The sequence below is a fragment of the Balaenoptera physalus genome (assembly GCF_965194825.1).
Source record: "Balaenoptera physalus genome assembly, chromosome: 13".
NCBI classification, from domain to species: domain Eukaryota; kingdom Metazoa; phylum Chordata; class Mammalia; order Artiodactyla; family Balaenopteridae; genus Balaenoptera; species Balaenoptera physalus.
The window spans coordinates 51,613,297-51,632,607 of record NC_138892.1 but is presented as its reverse complement, the minus strand read 5'-3'; the positions used below and the strand labels follow the sequence as shown (position 1 = coordinate 51,632,607).

At 39.3% G+C, this 19,311-nt stretch overlaps 2 protein-coding genes across 3 annotated transcripts in view; one reads left to right on the top strand and one right to left on the bottom strand.

Annotated features, from left to right (window-relative positions):
• The window catches only part of HMGA2 (high mobility group AT-hook 2), a 135,574-nt gene that overhangs the window by 116,100 nt on the left and 163 nt on the right, over positions 1-19,311 (top strand). The window contains exon 4 of one of the 2 annotated variants that reach the window (XM_082422938.1): positions 7,410-7,442. In XM_082422938.1, coding sequence (XP_082279064.1) covers positions 7,410-7,442 — 33 coding nt within the window. Of the gene's footprint in view, positions 1-7,409; positions 19,303-19,311 lie in introns of those variants that run through there. The other variant, XM_082422937.1, reaches the window with a different exon arrangement.
• Positions 16,198-19,311, bottom strand: part of LOC309642014 (uncharacterized protein) — a gene marked incomplete at its 3' end in the record, with an annotated part of 116,227 nt that continues 113,113 nt past the window's right edge. Inside the window, exon 5 of the mRNA XM_082422928.1 lies at positions 16,198-16,384. Within this exon, the coding sequence (XP_082279054.1) occupies positions 16,198-16,384 (187 nt within the window). The remainder of the gene's footprint in view (positions 16,385-19,311) is intronic.

The window sequence follows — 19,311 nt, the reverse complement described above, 5'->3', positions numbered from 1 at the left end:
ATTGTAACCATTTGAGGCTCCACGTGAACACACGTTGCACAGTCAACTCTAAGTGCACACGGAAGGAGCAAAATATAGAAGTTGTGACCCAACCCAGGCTTTTTCTAAGCTGGAGAAAAATTGGCACTAGCTACTTACTTATGATGGATGGTTTCTCCTCTTTACTAAGGCCTCCCACCACTAGGGGGCAGGATCATTCTCAACTGAGGAAGCCATTAAAACAGGAAGACTCTCAGCCCAGTAAGAGTGGTATATGCAATAGACGTGAGATTTGTATATAGCTACACCTGGGTCTCATCCTCACATTGTTGAACCAACATTTGATCTGAAATTCTTCAAACTTCAGACACACCTTCCTATCTAACTACCAAAAACATTCCTTAGGGAGATCAAATAATTTTTTGACCACTTGGTGTTAGAGAATGCTCTGAACTCAACTTCCGTATAGGTATGTCACTAACTGAGAGTTGACCATTCATTTTAAATTGAACTAGAAGTCACAGTTTTCATAGAAAGCCACCCTGAATAACCACCAAGAATTTTTATATGCCAGTCACTCCAGCCATTCAGTTTCAATGAAGAGGTCGAGTTCAGAAGGGCTTGGAGTGGGTATGAGAAGTTAGCTAGATGGTCACAAAGACAGACATGGTGCTCCGGAAGAAAGGCTGCAGAATAAATGAGCACACCAGAACATCACACCTGGGAAAGGCAAATCCCTCCTCTCGCCACAGAGTCTGGCAGAAAACTTTGGCAAAATAACTTTAAGGGTCAGGACACGGGGTGGAGAGTCATAAGCAGGGAGATTGAGTGCAGGATCTAGGTCAATAAAAGGTACAAAAATCTGTTGGCTGATACAGCCTAATGACAAATCACAAAAATTATATAGTTGAATTAGCGAGAACGGCCACCTTACCTTGATTCTATTAGGTTAAACCATATGAAATTGTTGCTAGTTGACTGGTTTTGACTGACAAAAACTCAAGTCCAAATGGTTCAACCTAACAGTATACACCACACTGAGTGAATGCTATGAAGATGCTCTGACTCCAACTATCCTGGTGAAACGGGTATGATGGAGGATTTGCATCTAGAGATCAGAGACTGTTATTTTACATTCCCTGGAGCTCTTGGTGTCGCATTGAGGAGCCTCAGGGACATCCTGGGAAGACAGGGAGTGTGTTGGGAGGCCATATGAATGAGGCATTGGCACTCCAGTCAGAAGTACCATTTTGTCTACTTCCTATTGTAGGATTCCACGTGGATAACATCTGATTTGTAAAAGAAGAGGGAGAGGGTCTTAGGCTTTTTTTTTTTTTTTTAATGGTTCAAAACCTATAGCACATACAGTTCATTTTTTAAAGGGACCAAATATAAATCTTGACATTCTGAAATACTGACGTTTTAAGACTAAATCTAGAGCACCATGAACAAGTGTGTTGATTACCTCATTTCATGAAATGCAGGGAAGAATTTCCATTCTTGATGATGGTAGTCTCCCTCCAGTTGGGTTAATGTCATATTCAAATATATATATATATATATATATATATATATATATATATATATATATATTTGGGTATACGTATATTCAAATATATATATATATTCAGAACGGCACTGTGAAATTTCAGAGACTGAAAATGAAAAGCATATTTCTCAGCACATAAATGAAAGTGAATCTTGGTAAATGGTTATATACAGAGAAAAAAGGTCATCTTTTGAGACTTTAAACTACTTGGGACAAAGGGTCAAAAAGGATATCGTTCAAATCACAAGTCAAAAAGAATTCCTATCAGTTTGTACAGTACATGACATGAAGTTGCTGCTGGCCTTCCTGGTTCATGGCTGTATTTGGAGTGTTTACGTAGAGACTGGACAGTTTATATAATCTGAGTTGTGTCTACTTATTCAATTTGATACTTTTTAATAAATTTGGTTCAGAAAGCAGTTGAGGTAATAGAGCAATAGGTTGATTTGTTTATTGAAATTTTCTCCAAATGGTGGGGGAAATTCATCCGTCAACTCAGGCAGAAGACAGATCTGGTTGCACTTGTACGGATACAAACATAAACATAAGCGCCCCTATCTCAATGAGCTGACTTAGGCCATAAAGGACTCTTTGGGAAGTTTAAAAACAAATATCTTTTTAGCGGGATACCATATTTAATTTTAAATTTTAAATAACTGAGCTTATCCTGTGAGCTGTTATTTTGTGAGCTGTGAAATGCCCCTAAAATGTTAACTTTCATTTAGAAATGAGAGTTAACGTTTTAGGGGCCTTTCGTGTCTCACAAAAGAAATGAGGGTTTTAAAATTCTTTTTTAGTAAATAGCCAGGGGATCTGTCTTGCCCTATACTGCTATGAGAATGCAAAAACGATCTACATGAAGTTTATGCTAGGGAACAGAAGTACCTCTTGACTCAACAGTGGTCTTACGATTTTAAAACCAAGGGGGCAAAACCACCTATTGCTAGCTGGCAGTAAAACAAAAAATATAATTAGATTAAAAGTCTACTACTTACATAAAACCAAAAGACCCATCTGCACGGAGATCCAATGAAGGACTATTTTCTTTCAAAGGTCAACTTAAGACCCTTTGCATAATGATCATCCTTACTTTACTATACATTGTACCTCATTTTTTTTAAAAAAATTCAGTGGTTAAGCCCAGTTCAAGCCTCTTTTCATTTAATGTTTAAATTAGTATTAAAATGAACTACTAATGTTCAGGTTCTTTGTTATGAAGGATTTTCTTTCAGTACCTATTAGAAGCAGTAGCTTAGCTGTCTAGGCATCAGCTTTAAAATACCTAGACTCCCTGGAACCATAGGCTGGATTCTCAGGAGGGCTGGGGAGCCCCTTAATTATACTGAAATAAATTTCCTGCACCAGAGTCTTTCTACAAAATCTTAAAAACCAAAATACTCTGTGGACATTAAAAATTCAATAATTTTTTCCCTTTCATTGGGAGAAATACTGGTTTGCTGTATGATCTCAGAAATCCCAAAATAGATTCTTTCCTTTTTCATATCCTTTGCACTTTCTTAGCATGCTGTATCCTAAGCTATTTACAGACTTTAACAATAATATTTATTTGTTCAAAGATTGTACTTTCAATTTGTCTGAGCTAGCCCAATATAAGGGTTAACCTGCAGAAAACTGCACATTGACGTCCCCGTGGTTAGAGAGGGCCCTTCTTAATCTTTTCATGATTCATTCAGTTGATGGGTTTTTTTAATTCTCTTCACAGTTTTATTTTAACATTATATTAATTCAAAGCATTTCTTCAAAGTCCTTTGTTGTTGATGTTCTTTTGTTCTGGGAGGAAGCGCTCTTCCACCCATTGGATTTTAGAAGTTAAAATGCAACCGCGGAATGAGAGATTTTCATTACAAGCTATTTGAAAAGTGTAACAATCTTATAAGGAACTCAAAATCTGAGTGCTTGGAAAGGTTGGCATGCCAGGTCTACAGAGCGCCTAAACTGTATAAACTCCCCGTATGCACAGACTTAACTAGAAATGGAACCATCAGAAGTGTCTAAATCAGGGGACTTCCCTGGTGCACAGTGGTTAAGAATCCACTTGCCAATGCAGGGGACACGGGTTCGATCCCTGGTCCAGGAAGATCCCACATGCTGCAGGGCAACTAAGCCCATGCGTCACAACTTCTGAGCCTGCGAGCCACAGCTACTGAGCCCACAAGCCACAACTACTGAGCCCGCACATCACAACTACTGAAGCCCACGTGTCTAGAGCCCGTGCTCCTCAACAAGAGAAGCCACCGCAATGAGAAGCCCACGCACCGCAACGAAGAGTAGCCCCCGCTCAGCGCAACTAGAGAAAGCCCACGTGCAGCAACAAAGACCCAACGCAGCCAAAAATAAATTTAAAAAAATAAATAAAAGTGTCTTAATCAGTAGCTTGGAGGACTTTGCTATCTGTTCAATAGAGCAGTCGTTGTGAAACCCATGCCTTTAAAAGGGATGTCCTCAGACCCTCCACAGCAGATAATAAAGGCAGAATCTCCAAGCCGGGAGGGGGAACAGCTGGACCTTGCAGACCTGCCTCTTGCCCCCCAAGGTTCACTCTCCATCAGCAGCCTAGGAGAATCAGAGCTAGCCCTGCTGACGAAACCATGAGGCTTCCTGGCTGTGGTAGGAGTCGGGGTGAGGAGGGGAAGCCTGAGAGATCCCAAGAAGAAGACTGAATCTGGAGGTGGAAACCAAGGCCATGAAGTATAGCTTATCCTCCTGGGTTGAATCGGATTTGACTGTTTTTAAAAGGTTGAGAATGGGTTTCCTCAGAGCATTATATGGGGGATTAAGAGAATTAGGAGACCCTGGTTGTTTCAGCTTTAGAAAATGATCTCATGGAAGTTATTTAAATTCCCTCTGCCTTAGTTTCCCTGTGAGCAAACGAAAATAACAAGGCCTGGGTCCTTCCAGTCACAAAGGGGCAGATGTTGAAAATAGAAAGGATTTTAGCTTCTATATGGGACATGCATGTGTAAAATATTACTCATTTATTAAGGTGCAGGGAAATACACTGCTAACCACACTCAAGATTAATATGCACAGTTGATATTATCCGTTTTTTTCTTAGAAAAATGTAGTGGTCGACCATGCTTCTAATGACAAGAACCCTGAGGGTCAACTGGTTTCTAGGTATCTAAGCTAGTAGATGCCCCAAGGAAGATAAGAGATTTGCAGTTTGTTTGGTGTCCCCCAAAATTTCCAGACAGCAGTTTGTTTCATTTCCCTTTTTATGAATGGCAGTAGTATTGTGCTTCCATCTGCATTTTCTACCAAAGCCATTCATAAGAATAAAAGCAAAACAAAATAACAACAACAGAAAACGTTCTCGGCACAGTCTGGAGCCATTGGGTGCCAGAGGCTGGGAAAACATCCTGGCAGCCAGAACCCCAACCGGCATTGAAAGTCCTCAAGGGTCTGTTTGTCTGGTGGTCTGAAAAGTATGAAGTGCTGTGTGGAAGGGCAGCTGGTAGAAGTTCTGTGACACGAACTAGGCTGGGAGCCAGGGCTGGCAGGGTTTCAGACATTGTCTTTCTCCTCATTGAAGTGTCAGGACCTAATTCATGGAAAATTGGGTGAGCTGGCAGCCCTTTCAGAGGATTTCATTGAGACCCACAGTGTGCAGGAGTCACATGAATGTGGGCTCCTAGGCCAAAAAAGGAGGGGGACTTCTGAGCGGTAGGAACCAGTCAGCCTGCAAGAATGTGTGGGGATTTGAAACGGTTTGGGAGTAAACATGTGTACAGGTGTAATCAGCAGGAAAAAAAGAGAGGGAAGAAAAGTGGTCTGTTCTTACAAATGACTCTTTTGAAATGAATACTCTCTTAGCACACACATTTGAATCCTAAGAGGCAAGAAGTCCTAATCATCCTTGGTTGGATTCCACCTGGAGAAAACATCATCTCAAAACCTGGGCTTTTATGATGTCATCTCTACTGTGGTTTAAACACAAACTTTTTTTTTCTCAGTAAACAAAAGTATTTTGCCATTTCTTTTATTTTTATCTTGTTCATCTAAAAAAAAAAAAAAGCTCTGATGATTTTTATAAAACACGTTTACTATAGCGGCAATAAGACATCACACCATCACTGAAATTCTGAGAGGAAAGAAAATGAATAGAAGCTCTACCCCTTCACAATATAGTGAATTTACCTTAACTTCTGTAGCAATTTTATTTCTTTCATTTGTACCACAGAAGCATGTCACTGCCCACATCAAAGTGGTTCCGTTGTATTTGCAAATCTCAGGGATGTGTAGATAGAATAAATAAGGCTTATATTCAGACATGAGAGTGAGTACTGGAAGTAATCCATTAAAAAACTTGGGCTTCAGATCCACCTTTTACAACACCAAAGAATAACTTAAATATTTTTCTAATACTCTAAATATTGGACAGTTAATTTAGGCTGAGTAGAAAAAAGTTTCCTCAGGTATTTCACTCAAAAGAGGGGAGTTTTGCACTACATCCAGAATTAAATACATATAGATGATAAAGATACACAGGTATAAGTGTAACAAAATATTCTGCAAATGGTAACATCAAGAAAGTGAACGTACCCACAGAATGGAAAAAAATATTTGCAAATCATATTCTGATAAGGGATTTGTATCCAGAACATATAAAGAGCTCTTATAACTCAATAATGAAAAGCCAAATACATTTTTAAAAGATTTGAATAGACATTTCTCTAAAGAAGATATACCAACATCCAGAAAGTACATGAAAAGATACTCAACATCACTAGCCATTAGGAATATTCAAATCGGAACCACAATGACATTCACCTTCACACCCAGTAGGATGTCTATCATTAAAAAGACAGACAATAACAAGTGTTGGCACATATGGGGAGAAATTGGAATCCTCATACATTGCTGGTGGGAATGTAAAATGGTGAGACTGCTTTGAAAAACTGTCTGGCAGCTCCTTAAAAAGTTTAACGTACAGTTACCTCTGTGACCCAGAAATGCCACTCCTAGCTATGTACCTAAGGGAAATGAAAACATGTACACACTAAAACTTATACATGAAGGTTCATAACAGCATTATTCGTGATAGCCAAAAGTTGGAAACAACCCAGATGTTCATGAACTGATGGATGGGTAAACAAATTGTAGCATATCCATACAATGGAATATTATTTGGTCATAAAAAGGAATGAATTACTGATGCATGCTATAACGGAATGATCCTAGAAAACATTATGCTAAGTGAAAGAAGTCCATATATTGTATGATTACAAAATAATCAAAAGACCATATATTTACATGACATGTCCAGAATAGGCAAATTTATAGAGAAGGAAAGTAGATTAGTGATTGGTTAGGGATGGGATGTTGGCTAGGGGAGCAGGAGGGAATGGGGAGTGGGTGATAATGGATACGGGGTCTTTCACAAGAGGTGAAATTGTTCTAAAATTAGATTGTGGTGATACTTGTACTGCCCTCTGAATATACTAAAAAACTTTGACGTATACACTTCATATGGGTGAATTTTATGGAATATAAATTATATCTCAGTAAAGCTGGTTTTTAAAAAAAACAAAATATTAATAAATTAGGCCCTTTCACTTCCTAAGTTTTGTGATATACAGGCTAAAACAAAGTGAATAGAAGAGCAAGTTTATTTTGATGTAATTGGTATGTATTGCAGACCTTAGTTGGGAATTGTTTTAATGGAGATAACCTGCATTGTATTTCTTTAACATGTGAAGATAATGAATAAACACCCTTTAACGTGAGATAAACCATTTGAACCTTGAAATTTTTGTCTTTGCAGACAAGTGTCTATGTTTAAAACATGTATACTTGATTATTTTCATTATGTGTGTTTCCTTTTAAATAATAACGGTTCTTTTCTTTCTTTCTTTCTTAGCCTCAACAAGTTGTTCAGAAGAAGCCTGCTCAGGTAAGAGATGGTCATTATGCTTTTTTTCCCCCAGTTAATATAAAAAGTGAAAAAAATATGACCTCAAATTAAACCTTTAATTAGTATTTTTCTAGTCTTGATTATGTCAGCATTGTAGTATTCTTGAAAATTTGTTGTAACCTTCAGACAAAGTCAAGAATACATAGACTGAGGTTTTAAAAAACTCTAAAAGATCAAGGCCTGAAGTATACGGAACAAACAAAAATACTTTAAAAAATAAAACCTTTTAGTGCCTCATATAAAACAAATACTTAATCTTGTTTTGCCAACTCTTAAACATCAAGTTTTGTCCTTTCCATCTCACTATCCATATTCCGTTGACCTGATACAGGACTTATTAGCCACAAAATATATCATGATCCATGACTGGAAACATATCTATTCATTGAATTATTCCATAGCATTTGGTGATCCCAAAACACTCCCAAAGAAGGCTGGGAAATTGGGAAATGGTTATACTAATTTTGCTATTGATGAACTCTCAGGTCTCACTTCAGTTAGGCTGAATCACAGTCTCTGACGTCTTTGGCAACATCAAAATTAGGAACCAGCTTTACTTCTCTTGTTCCGTATGCCTGGAGTTCCTTGTCCCAACTGTAATCTGTACATAGAAGCATAAGAATCATGCTTATTGAGGAAGTATATCTTGAAGAATAAATTAACCATGATTGCCAAGTACGTGAGCTTTATTAAAATATGAAAATATCTTGCTGTTCTCCCTTTCTGGGTTGAAAGACATGCCCGGGAGATCTAGGTGTATCATGCAGAACCTGCTGAAGTAAGTTATTAAGCAGTGTCATGGGTTACCAAGTTCTTTGAAGATCTTTCATATAATTTAAGTTATCCATGGGATCTTTTCCTTAGAGGTCTCTAAAACTGTACCTTGCACCCTGTTCTCTTGGGACAATGTTGCCTTGCCTGGGAAAGACCATTCAGACAATCTCCTGTGTCTACTATTCTTTACAAATGCAGCTTGAAAGAGAAATGAAGCTTCTAAACAGATATAAAAGCACACAGGGGAAATGCATCTGAATAATTACACATGTGCTTTAAATAGAATAAAAACAGAGTTTCCATGAAAAAAAATCATCCTCATAGCTGTTCCCTTTCCCAAAAGCCAAGAGTGTTGGGGGCACTAAAAATAAGTACATTGTGTTCAAGTGTTTCTATGCAATATTAAACAAAACAAAATATAAACCAAACTTGACATTTTTAAGTAGGAAATCCCAAATATATTTAACCTCTCATGCTTCATCAGTAAGCAAATCAGGAAGGAATTTTTTTTAAAAAGAGCAAATGAATTTATAAATCTGTGCATTGGGGTCAAAGGAGACTGCAGTGTTCACTGTTGCATCATGGGCTGTGAACAGTAGATTAATAACCTTACGTGGTCTGTTAACAACTTTGATTCGGTCTCTGTTCTTGGGGTTTAGGGAAGATAAGGCGAACGAAAACTTATTCACATGCATCTGAGAAATGTGTAGTCTGGTTCAGAGGTTCTTACCCTTGGCTGCATATGAGAATCACCTACAGATAATATAAATATAATTATATATATATATATACACACACACATATACATATATATAATATATATATATAGAGAGAGAGAGTTGTATATTATATGCCATATACAGTTGACCCTTGAACAACATGGGTTTGAACTGTGATGGTGAACTTATACGTGGATTCTTTCAATAAATACTCCAGTACTACACGATCGATCCATAGTTGCCTGAATTGGTGAATGCAAAATCACGAATACGGAGTAAAGGCCAACTGTGAGACTTGAGCGTCTGAAGAGTTTGGTATCTGAGGAAGGTCCTGGAACCAATGCCCCTCGGATACTGAAGGACAGACAACTCTGTGTGGGTGCGTGTGTGTGTGTGTGTGCGCGTGCATGTGTATGGACCCTACCCAGTGATGATTTTGGTATCTGTGGTGGGTCCTGGAACCAATCCCCCACAGATGCTGAATTGACTGACAGCTCTGTGCGTGTGTGTGTGTGTGTGTGTGTGTGTGTGTGTGTACATCCTGAACCCTACCCAGTGGTATGTGCTGGAACCAGCCCTTGTGAGGCAGCTGTATCTCTTCCAAATTCTATATTTACTGATGTCAAGTAGGTAACTTGAAATCCACTATGGTAGGAGTATTTACACCGTGGAAATTGGAAAATACTACAAATCAGGACTTTTTTTTTTTTTTACTGGAGAGCAAGTTGTTGAACATTTACCTACACACCACTAGCCCCACCCTTCAGTGATTCTGATTATTTGGTCTGGAAACCCAAGCTTTAGTATTTTTTATGAACTCCTCAAGTGAGTCTAATGTAGAGCCAGGGATGAAGATACTCAGTGAACACACATGAGAAGACATTTGAACATTTGTTGAGCAAATGAGCACAGAATATCAATCTATATGACGCACAATGGGATACAGATGAATGAGTGGAATGCCATGTGTTGCCTAAAGGGATGATCCCCGGAAGAGTTTCAATTTTGTTGTTGTTGTTTAGCTACAGAAGAGAAAATGAAGACATAGATTAGGGAAAGAAAGGAAGATGTTACAGATGAGATGAATGGCATATTCAAAAGTAAAGAGGCAGAGACAGATAAATCATTGGTGGAGATTATCAATGTGGCTGAAACTGACTGCAAATTGGGCAGTAATATACCAAGAAATGATGTAAGTGACATCATAAATTTTTGTCCTAAGAGAATCAGGCATATCAAAGAAACCACAGATGGATGGGGTTGGTCCTCACTGATCAATCTGGCTGTGTTACAGATCTGCAGACCCTGCTCCAGATCTGCCCTTGAAAGGAGAGTTCAGACTCAGAAAAAAGAACATGAGCTCATTGGGCTTCCTAATCTATATTGTCTAAGGACACAGTGATGAATTATATAAACATGGGGACTACACAGAAGTTCATGGAGGATAATGTAAATTTTACATCACATTCAAAAGAATCTCTTCCTTTTCCATCTGTTTCTTTCAAAATACCCTCCCAGATGGCTTTTCCATGTAGCAGTCTGGATTAACTCAGGCTCATATCCTTTCTTCATCAACACTACTTTGAGGGGTTACATTCAGGTCCTGTTTTGAGGTGGCGAAAATTTTAGCACAATTAAATATTTTACATCCCAAGAAAAGGACTCAGCAGTGTATAAGGAGACCTAGGTTTTGCTTTCTGGCCCCATCAATGGCTGAATTAATCTTTCTGTTCCCTATGTATCCATCTATGAACTTGGATAATAACAATGCATCTTACCTTACTCCCAAGAACATTTTGAAGAGACTTGTATACATTCCAGGGAGTATTATTACATTCTGACTTATTTTTGTATGCTAGGTTTTTTATTTCCAGAGATTTGTATTCTCAAAAATTTTAGAATTCTAAATAGTTCAAAACTACTATCTTTTTGACCTCAAGTGTTTTCATTGCATCTTTTTAAAATAAGGATTTTTTTAACTTGGGGGAAATTTTATGGTGATTGCTACATCCTATCATTAGGACTAAAGCCGTTAGAATCACTTGGCTTGTATGTAATTCCATATGTGTGGAAGTACAAAGACTCTCTTCTAAAGTATCCTAATGCCATCACATTCTGAAACCTCAGAACTTCAAGGATGCCACTTCTTGATACTGGGTTACAGAAAGTCACAATTCATTCTAAGGAGACAAATTCAGGGTTATGATAAATCTCATTCATGTGCATTTGTGTACATAAGTACATGCATCTTGAGAGGAATAAAAATTTAAGGAAAACCCTACTGCGGGGGTTTGTGCTTGGGAAGTCCACCAGGTACCATCAGCTGCAAACCTTAATAATCTTAAAAATCTAAAGGGGAAAATCTCTAATATTTACGTTAACTGTTTTTTTTAAATTCCGAAACCAGTGAAAACAAAGCTTACTGGAGAACTCTACTATATTTTCATTTAAAGTGATAAAGTAAGAAATTAGCTAATTTCCTAGTTTTTTAGCAATTTGAAAATTGATTTCTCAGCCACATGGATTACATTCTCAACTTGAGTAGGAAACAGTGGTAGGTTTTGTTTCTGCTGCTGTTGTTTTTATAAGAGAAATCCCATAGTGTATCAGGTTATTATTATTGATAGAGCGGGCTTTGTTCCTCAAGTTTTTATTTTGATAAGAAAAAAATCTCACTCCATCTCAGACTTCTGAAAAGATCTTGCTGGTTTATTAGATATCTTATTGTCTCTTGATTTCCCCCTTTTAAGGCTTTAAACTGAGATTAGAAGTGAGTCCTTATATATAATTCAGACATATTTTCTCACCTGAGCCCTACCCAAAGGGTAAAAACAGCTTTTAAAAACCCTAAGTTCTCCTTCCTTTCAACCCAATTTCCTCATTGTTGTACAGCCCTGGCAAGCTACACCTCTAGCAATTAAGACAGGTAGAAACCTGCTCCTTTTCAACTTCCCAGTGAGAGAACTGGAAAGTTTTCAGTTTCTAAAAGACTGGAAACAAAGCTTTCTGTTTCGAAATAGAGCTTTTACCTGGGAGTAACATCTTCTGTGGGTGGTGTGTATCGGGGCAAAGAAATCTCGGTAAGCCTTGGTTATCACGGGATTTCCCCCCCTTAAAAAAAAAAAAAAAAAAAAAAAGCTGAATGTTTTTACAGAGACTTCAAGGGCAGTTTTAAGGATGTTTATATTTCAGACAACCTAAACATTGTTTAAAGCAAAATGAGAGATTTCATTTTGGGACAAGCAGGTTGATGAATTGCAGTCAACATCTTGTTCTCAAAGAAGGCATTTTTCCTGGGGGCTTTCAGTCTAGACGTACAAGGGAGGAAGGAGGAAGAAAGGAGAGTTCTCACTCTCACACTCATCCTTTACATGGTATCTTGGCCAGTACAGTCAATAGTTCATCATAAATCAGACTTGAAGAAAAGAGGCACTCTCTACTCACTCAGGGAGAATAGTGATTTATACCGCTTAAGTCATAAAGAGTACTGATTTCGTTATTTTCCAACTTACACCCTTCTGAGCTGGTAAAACATTTTGTGGGCCAGTAAATGTTTGGTACCAACTGGCAAAACATGAAGAATTATATCAAAGCCTGCCCTGAGTGGGACTGTTTTGTTGTATAGGAAATACTTTTTGATTTTAACCTCTGGCCTCTGACATTGCAAAGGTCAAGGGAAGAGGAGAGCCAAGTAGAAAGCAACATTTAACTCTTATAATAAAGTGGCTCAAGGATATAGCAGCACACGGGTAAGGCAGAGGAAGCATATCAAAATGATTATTAACCGTAAACATATGAAGTCATTAGCTTAGTTGTAATAAAGGAATATTGGCAAGATGAAGTCAGCTGTTTCTTGGCAGGGAATGTCTTACAGAGATGACATAAACTTCTAACGGAAGTGAAAGAACATCACTCAATTTGAGGCAAGATATAAAACTCCAAAAGGCAAAATATAGTATTTCTGGACTTGACAGATTTCCCATAGGAGTTTTTTTTTTTTTTTAAAGTGTGATTGTTTTTAACTGTGTGGTAAAGCCTGTGGATTAGGCTAAAAATAAAATGGCCATGTCTGCCTGCTTTTCTGTGCATATTGCAGAATGCTTTTCCTGTGCATTTTGATGTGAATTGGATAAAAACCGATTATTTATTCAATATGTAAGCTTTCTTCTTATTATCCAAACTTGCTGACCCAAATTAATATGAATAAATAGTAACTGGCTTTAAAACATGGCCTTTCTAAGAAATTCCTTAATGTTTGAATAGAAATATGTGGCTTTATCCAAGAAACTTTCTGTACCTTCAGAGAATGTTTGCTGGACACTGAAATGTCTTATTGAAGAATTATTTGTTAGCTTAGTATTATTACTGATATTTTCATAATCTTATTCAAAAGTCCTATCTCAGGATAATGAAAAATGTTTGGTGCAATAATGATTAAAACCCAGAAATGTTCTGTTCCCTGGCAACAAATACAAGTTATGAAAAATTTTATACACATGGAAAACAAAGAGAAAAGGTTCTCCTAATCTATGCCATTAGTAAACATATCCAGAATATAACCACTAAGCAGCCTTTAATCTATCCACTTTTATTTAAAACTACTCTGCATAAAAGGAAGAACATTCCTCAACAATTTTGGAAATGTTGGAATAAATTTCCTTCTTCTGAGTGCTTCCTTCATGTGAAAATCTTTTTGCTGCATCTTTAGCTATTTTTTAAACATGAGACTCCTTCAGTACGAATTAGATCTGGCATGGAAAATTGATCAAGCTTGTGATCCTCAGAAATCGTGACTTCCAGGATCCTGAAACTTGCAGTTAGTTTATACATAAAATGAATTCCCTATCTGAAAAATGTGACTCCCTCCTGAAGATATTTTTAAATAGTCTTTCATCCCAGGAAAGAAATTCGTAGTATCCCAGGGATAAATATTACCTCTGTTTACAATATTTTCAGTGATGGAACTCTGACCAGAGGCATGAACAAGACAAACAGGAGTGTATTTTACAAATCTAAGATGTCTTATTTTGTTTTATTTAGGAGGCATTGTTTAATAATAGGTTTTTTTTTTTTCCTTTCTTTCTCAACAATCTATCATTGAATCACAGGTAAAGAAAGAAACACAGAATGAGTAGCTATAATTAATCATCAAAGCTCCACACTGTAGTCTTACAGGATTTTTACGCTTTTTTTCAAAGTTTTCCCATTTGGTTGTCACATTTTTTCTCACACCCTGCTGGGCAGCGAGATGAGTATTCTCCTTACCGGTCTGACACAGTGAGAATAAGGCACAAGTTATACACCCATTAATGCCAGGGTTGGTGCCTGTGGTCAGTGACATCTAGGATCAACCTTCTTTACTTCAAATATCCCCCAATAAGACCTTATACTGGCTTTATTACATTGATGGTAGCACATGCAAGGTAGATGCTTGTATATTTGTATATATTGGATTGGCCAAAAAGTTTGTTCGGGTTTTTCCGTAACATCTTATGAAAAACCTGAGCGAACTTTTTGGCCAACCCAATACATAAAACTAAAATTAAAAAAAAAAAAAAAAGATCAGGTACAAATACCATAAATATCCCAACTTCTAAAGTCTCCTTTTGAAAAACATATTTCCCCCCTACCGTTTCTACCAGAATCCCTTGCACTTGCCTGATCATAGGGTTTATGAAGGTTCCAGTGGGTATGTTTTCTTAAACTGTGATATAAAGTTTTCCTAGTTGGAGGAAATAATCACTTTCCCTTAAGTTAAACAGCCCCAATCCATTTTAAATTAAAATATCTGACCCAGAAATAGAAAGAGTCCGCTTTGTGGTCTTGAGGGTCACTTAGCTGCAGATGGAACTTGAAAACTTGTTTCTGGTCACTGCTGCTGAGGAGAGCCCATTATTTCTGTTCCGGCGGGATTGGCTCGAGATAGTCACAAACGTGAAACACTCGTGAGTGTGGCATTCTGAGTGCTTAAGGAACTGGACATACTAAGATGACAAAAAGAATGTCATTAAACCATTACTACGCTTCCTAAATTACCAGGTATTGGTAGGTTTACTGGCAAGACAGCTTAAATTACAGATGTATTTGTAGCCTGCAGCATTTTATGATAAGAGAGTTACAGAATTCTTTGCAACCAAGGGGAAAAAACAAGGATTTATTAAAGCTGACGTGGACTTCTATGACTTTGCACTCCTTATACACACAAAGAGGGGCATCATGGTGACAGCACTCCTAAAGTTTGCGGGGAGAGTATTTCCACTTCTCGGTTCCATTTAAAGTCCGCTGGCCTCCTTTCCACTGCGGATCTGCTGTTTAGTCTGCATCTGAAAATTAAACCCAGAGCTTCAGCTGTCACATTAAACACTGAACCTTCCTCCAGCGCACACCCTCACTGGTGCCTGTGTGGTAACATCTATGGTTAAACGCCTAAGACATTGAAAAATTCCATCCAACATTAGGGGATCAGGGTGGATATTGGGATGTCTTCTTCCTCCTTTTGAATAAGTTAGCAGAAGTGTACCCAAGGGTATACACCACATGCATTGTGCTGAACCAAATTAAAAGGATGGAGATAGGTGCAAACTATATTTCTAGGTTTTAGTGGGGGTTTTTTCCCACAAGCGTAATGAAAGCAATGAAAGAGTTACACGTATTAAATTCCTTTTTTGGGGGAACAAAAGAAAGACTAAGGCAAAATGAGTGCAATTTTTCCAGTAGTCATAATAAAAATATAGTTCTCCAACTCTGCCCACTTTCTTTTCCTTCTCTTCAGTTTTCTGCCAAAAAAATCCACGTTTCACCTCAGTGTGGTACAGCCTCCGTGGTCTTTGTAAGGTAACTGAGTGGATGGCTGGGGGCTGTTCAGTATTTAGAGGCCTTAATGGCTGGTACTCATAAAAATGTCACTGTGCACTTTCACTTTGAAAAGTCCTTTTATCCTACGTTCGTGAAGCCCCATTCCAACGGTAAGCCTCCTTGACCAGACTGTGGCTGCTTGGCCTTCTCACCTCACCAGCCAGCCCCTAATGAGATGTGGAGAATGCTTGGCGACGGTCTCTCCACCTCCCTAGTGCCTCAGAGCTGCTCTTGGGGGGCTACCCAAGCTCAAAGATCCTTTGGGCGTATGTTGCGAACATGAAGCAATTTAAATAAATACCTCAAGTTGCAAGCTATCATCTGCAGTAAATGGCAGTGTCTTCTAAGTTAACTGAGGAGGATTGAATCTCAAGGGTCCCTACCAACTACTCTGCTAGGAAAGTAAGATCCCTGGGGGACGTCAGAACCTGATGGCTTATTCCCTTCGTCACCGGGTCCTGTCCACTCTTTGCACCGCAGAAGGGCCCTGTGTGAAGTCTGGTCAGCCGTGACAGGGCAGCTGAACGTGGATTTCCCGACTCCATCTTCGTGCATCCATGACCCACATGGCTCCTGGGAGGGAAAAAAGCAAGAACTCTTCTCTCCCAGCCTTATCTCGCAATCTGCTGCCAAGTCACCTGCCCCAATTCAGTAAATTGTGGAACCAAAACAAAAAAACGAAGAGGGTTTTTCCTTCTCTTAATTACATGCACACTTTTGTCACAGCAGCCATACATGTAGCAAAGGGCCAAGTCACTGGGAAGGTGAGAACTGGGTCTTGCAGAGGTGAGAGGTGCCACATGCCCCGCCAACATCGTCCACTTGGCAGCCATGCCGTCCTTTGGAGGATGGCCAGTCAGGGCCATGCCAGGAAGAGAGAGCTCTCCAAGGACCAAACATGGAGAAAAGCATCGTTCTGAGCGTGTGAGAGCCGCATGACCTCCAAAAGTTTGACGGAGTGAGGCTCCCACCCTCTGACATCCTAGTTATGTACCCAGTAGTAACTGACAGCTACTCGTCGAAGCATTTCAGTGTCGGTGGAAATAAAACAACTCTCCATGTTGTGTTAAGAAGCGTTAAAGTAAAGGAAACAAGATGAGGATGAGGGACCATCATTTTCAGCTGAGCTGTGTCTAAGGGATTTGAATAAACCACTTACATATCAGGAGCTTCAAGAGCTCAGATCAAGCAAAGTTTCTGGGAAGGTTTTGAAAAGCTGATCACATTCCGTCTACTACAAGGTCTTTGTAAGTTCATGGCCTGAAAATTCGATTTCCTTCCGGATTTGGAAGTACTTTGGTTTCCAGATAGTCTCGAAAACTCGAGCAGTTAGAAATGGAATAATTACAGCTCCATCCAGGGGGGTTCCAGCTTGGCGGCGTTCTATTAATTTGGTAACCAGGCGAAGAAGGGACCACATATGTCTGCCGGCGTGTACTCCGTGGTCTGTTTCAGGGTTACCTGAGCCCACACCTCCTGTCATAATGAGAAGTGAGTCGTTTAGGGACGGTGAAGAGTGTATCTGCCGAACAGCTTAATGACTTTCTGCAATTTAAATATTAAGTGAAAAAAACAAGGTCAGAGGGCAGCTGAACCTTGGCTTGTCTCTCTCACGTCCGTCCGTGGCTTTGATCCTGCTACATCCTCCTTTGTGGCCGGGACTCCATAGAGAATCTCAGGGTCATGGCCTGTTGCCTGTCAAGAGGTATAAACGTGCTGCTTAAATATGTGAAGCCTGCCGTTTGGGGGTTGGGAGCAGATGCGAGGTAGCTTCAAACGTTCCACGTTTCCCACATAACCCAAAGCAGACTAAACAAAACCGGTGTGAAATCTCATGACTTGATGCTGCGGTGGTTATATTTTTTAAGCTGTAATCCATTCATTTGTGTGTGTGTTTATTCCCAGGATTTACAGCTCCTTCAGTCTTGGGGGAAGAGAACGTTTGAAACCTTTTGCAAAGGGTTTGCAGTAAGCAGTGGCCTGTGGTTAAAGCCCAGGATAGAGTGTGGTGTGTGTGTGTGTGTGTGTATGTGTCCGTGTGTCCGCGTGCACGCATTCATGCGAGCATGTGAGTACCCGTTCATGTGGGGTTTTTTTCCCTCCCGTTTGCTGCTTTTACGCAAAAGCGTCACACATGGTAGCATTTAGGAGTTCCTTCACAGCTGAAGTGTTTCAAACACTAATGAATGGAAGTTTGGTCATATAATGCAGACAAGCTTTAAGGCATGCTTTACTGAATGGTGTACTGTAGTGACCTGGGAAAGGAAGAGAGGTATAAATTGTGTCAGTTAGCCACCCAGACAAAATGAAGCCATGTGGAAAATCAAATCTATTAAAGTATGAAGACTGTTATAAGCTGTTTTAAGCTGGCCATTCTTAAAGTTTGCTGCAGGAGGGAATGTTTACCTCTTCTCCCAGATCTTTTTCACATGCCGTCTTATGAGACAATGTACAGCATTTGATAAAAATCATCCCCTCACTAAGGACGCTTTTATCAGAAATGTTTATTGTCTCTGCTTTACCACCCATGTCCTGAAAGGTACTGCACGTTTGTTAAATAAGCAGAAGGAAAGAGAACTTTGCAGCTCAAGCCGGCTTGCAGAAATTCCAACAAATTCCAGAGCCATACGGAATCAGAAAAAGGAAAAGAGAAGGAGAAATTAGATTTATAGGAAGAGGAGGCCCTGCAAAAACATATATATTAGATTTTCTCTGCTTGGCCAAACCACCATTAAATGTTTGGTCAGTGTGGATTTAGTATTGAGATTGAGCAGTTAATGCCAAACTTTGGTCATTGTCTTAAAATGCGCTTTAATAAATACAAGAAGGAGGAAATCCATTTGGAAAGGAAGTGAGTCGTCAGCTCTTGCAGCCCTTTCTCAGGCTCGATTCTGCCCTCACGCTGCCTCTGGTACATGGCAGTGGCATCCTGGTTACACACAGCTGCCAACACCCGTCTGACTCTGCCCAAAGCCTGGCTCGACTTGCTCTGTGACTTCGGGTATACGACTTACTGTGCCTTGATTTTCTCACCTGTAAAATGGGAATAATAACAGCCAGTCCCTAAGAGCATCAGCTATGATTACCAATATCTGCAGGACGCGTTTTCTTTGTCCCTTAAGAACAGATCCCCTTCACTTGATTTGCTGGTTTTTAAAACTGATGACTGGCATGCTGTCGGGAAAAATTTATCCATTTCTTTTTTCCCTCTGATTGGTGAGTAAGCTCACACGGGCCTGACATTCTCTGGATGGCAGACAATTGAATTTGCTGAGCAGCCGCCATGATGTCAAGCCTTAAGTCAACAGTGGCTAATGACTGCTCTGGGAAAAAACAACACCTTGATTCCTCAATTACGGTTTAAGAAGCCCTGGGAACGAGGGGGCTTGCCAATCATCCGCATCCTCTTTTGAAGCCAGCATAATGTGCTGTGGAAACAGGTCACCTCTGAACTGTTTGTCTGAACAGCCCACACAGTGTAATGGTTGTGCCCTTTGTGT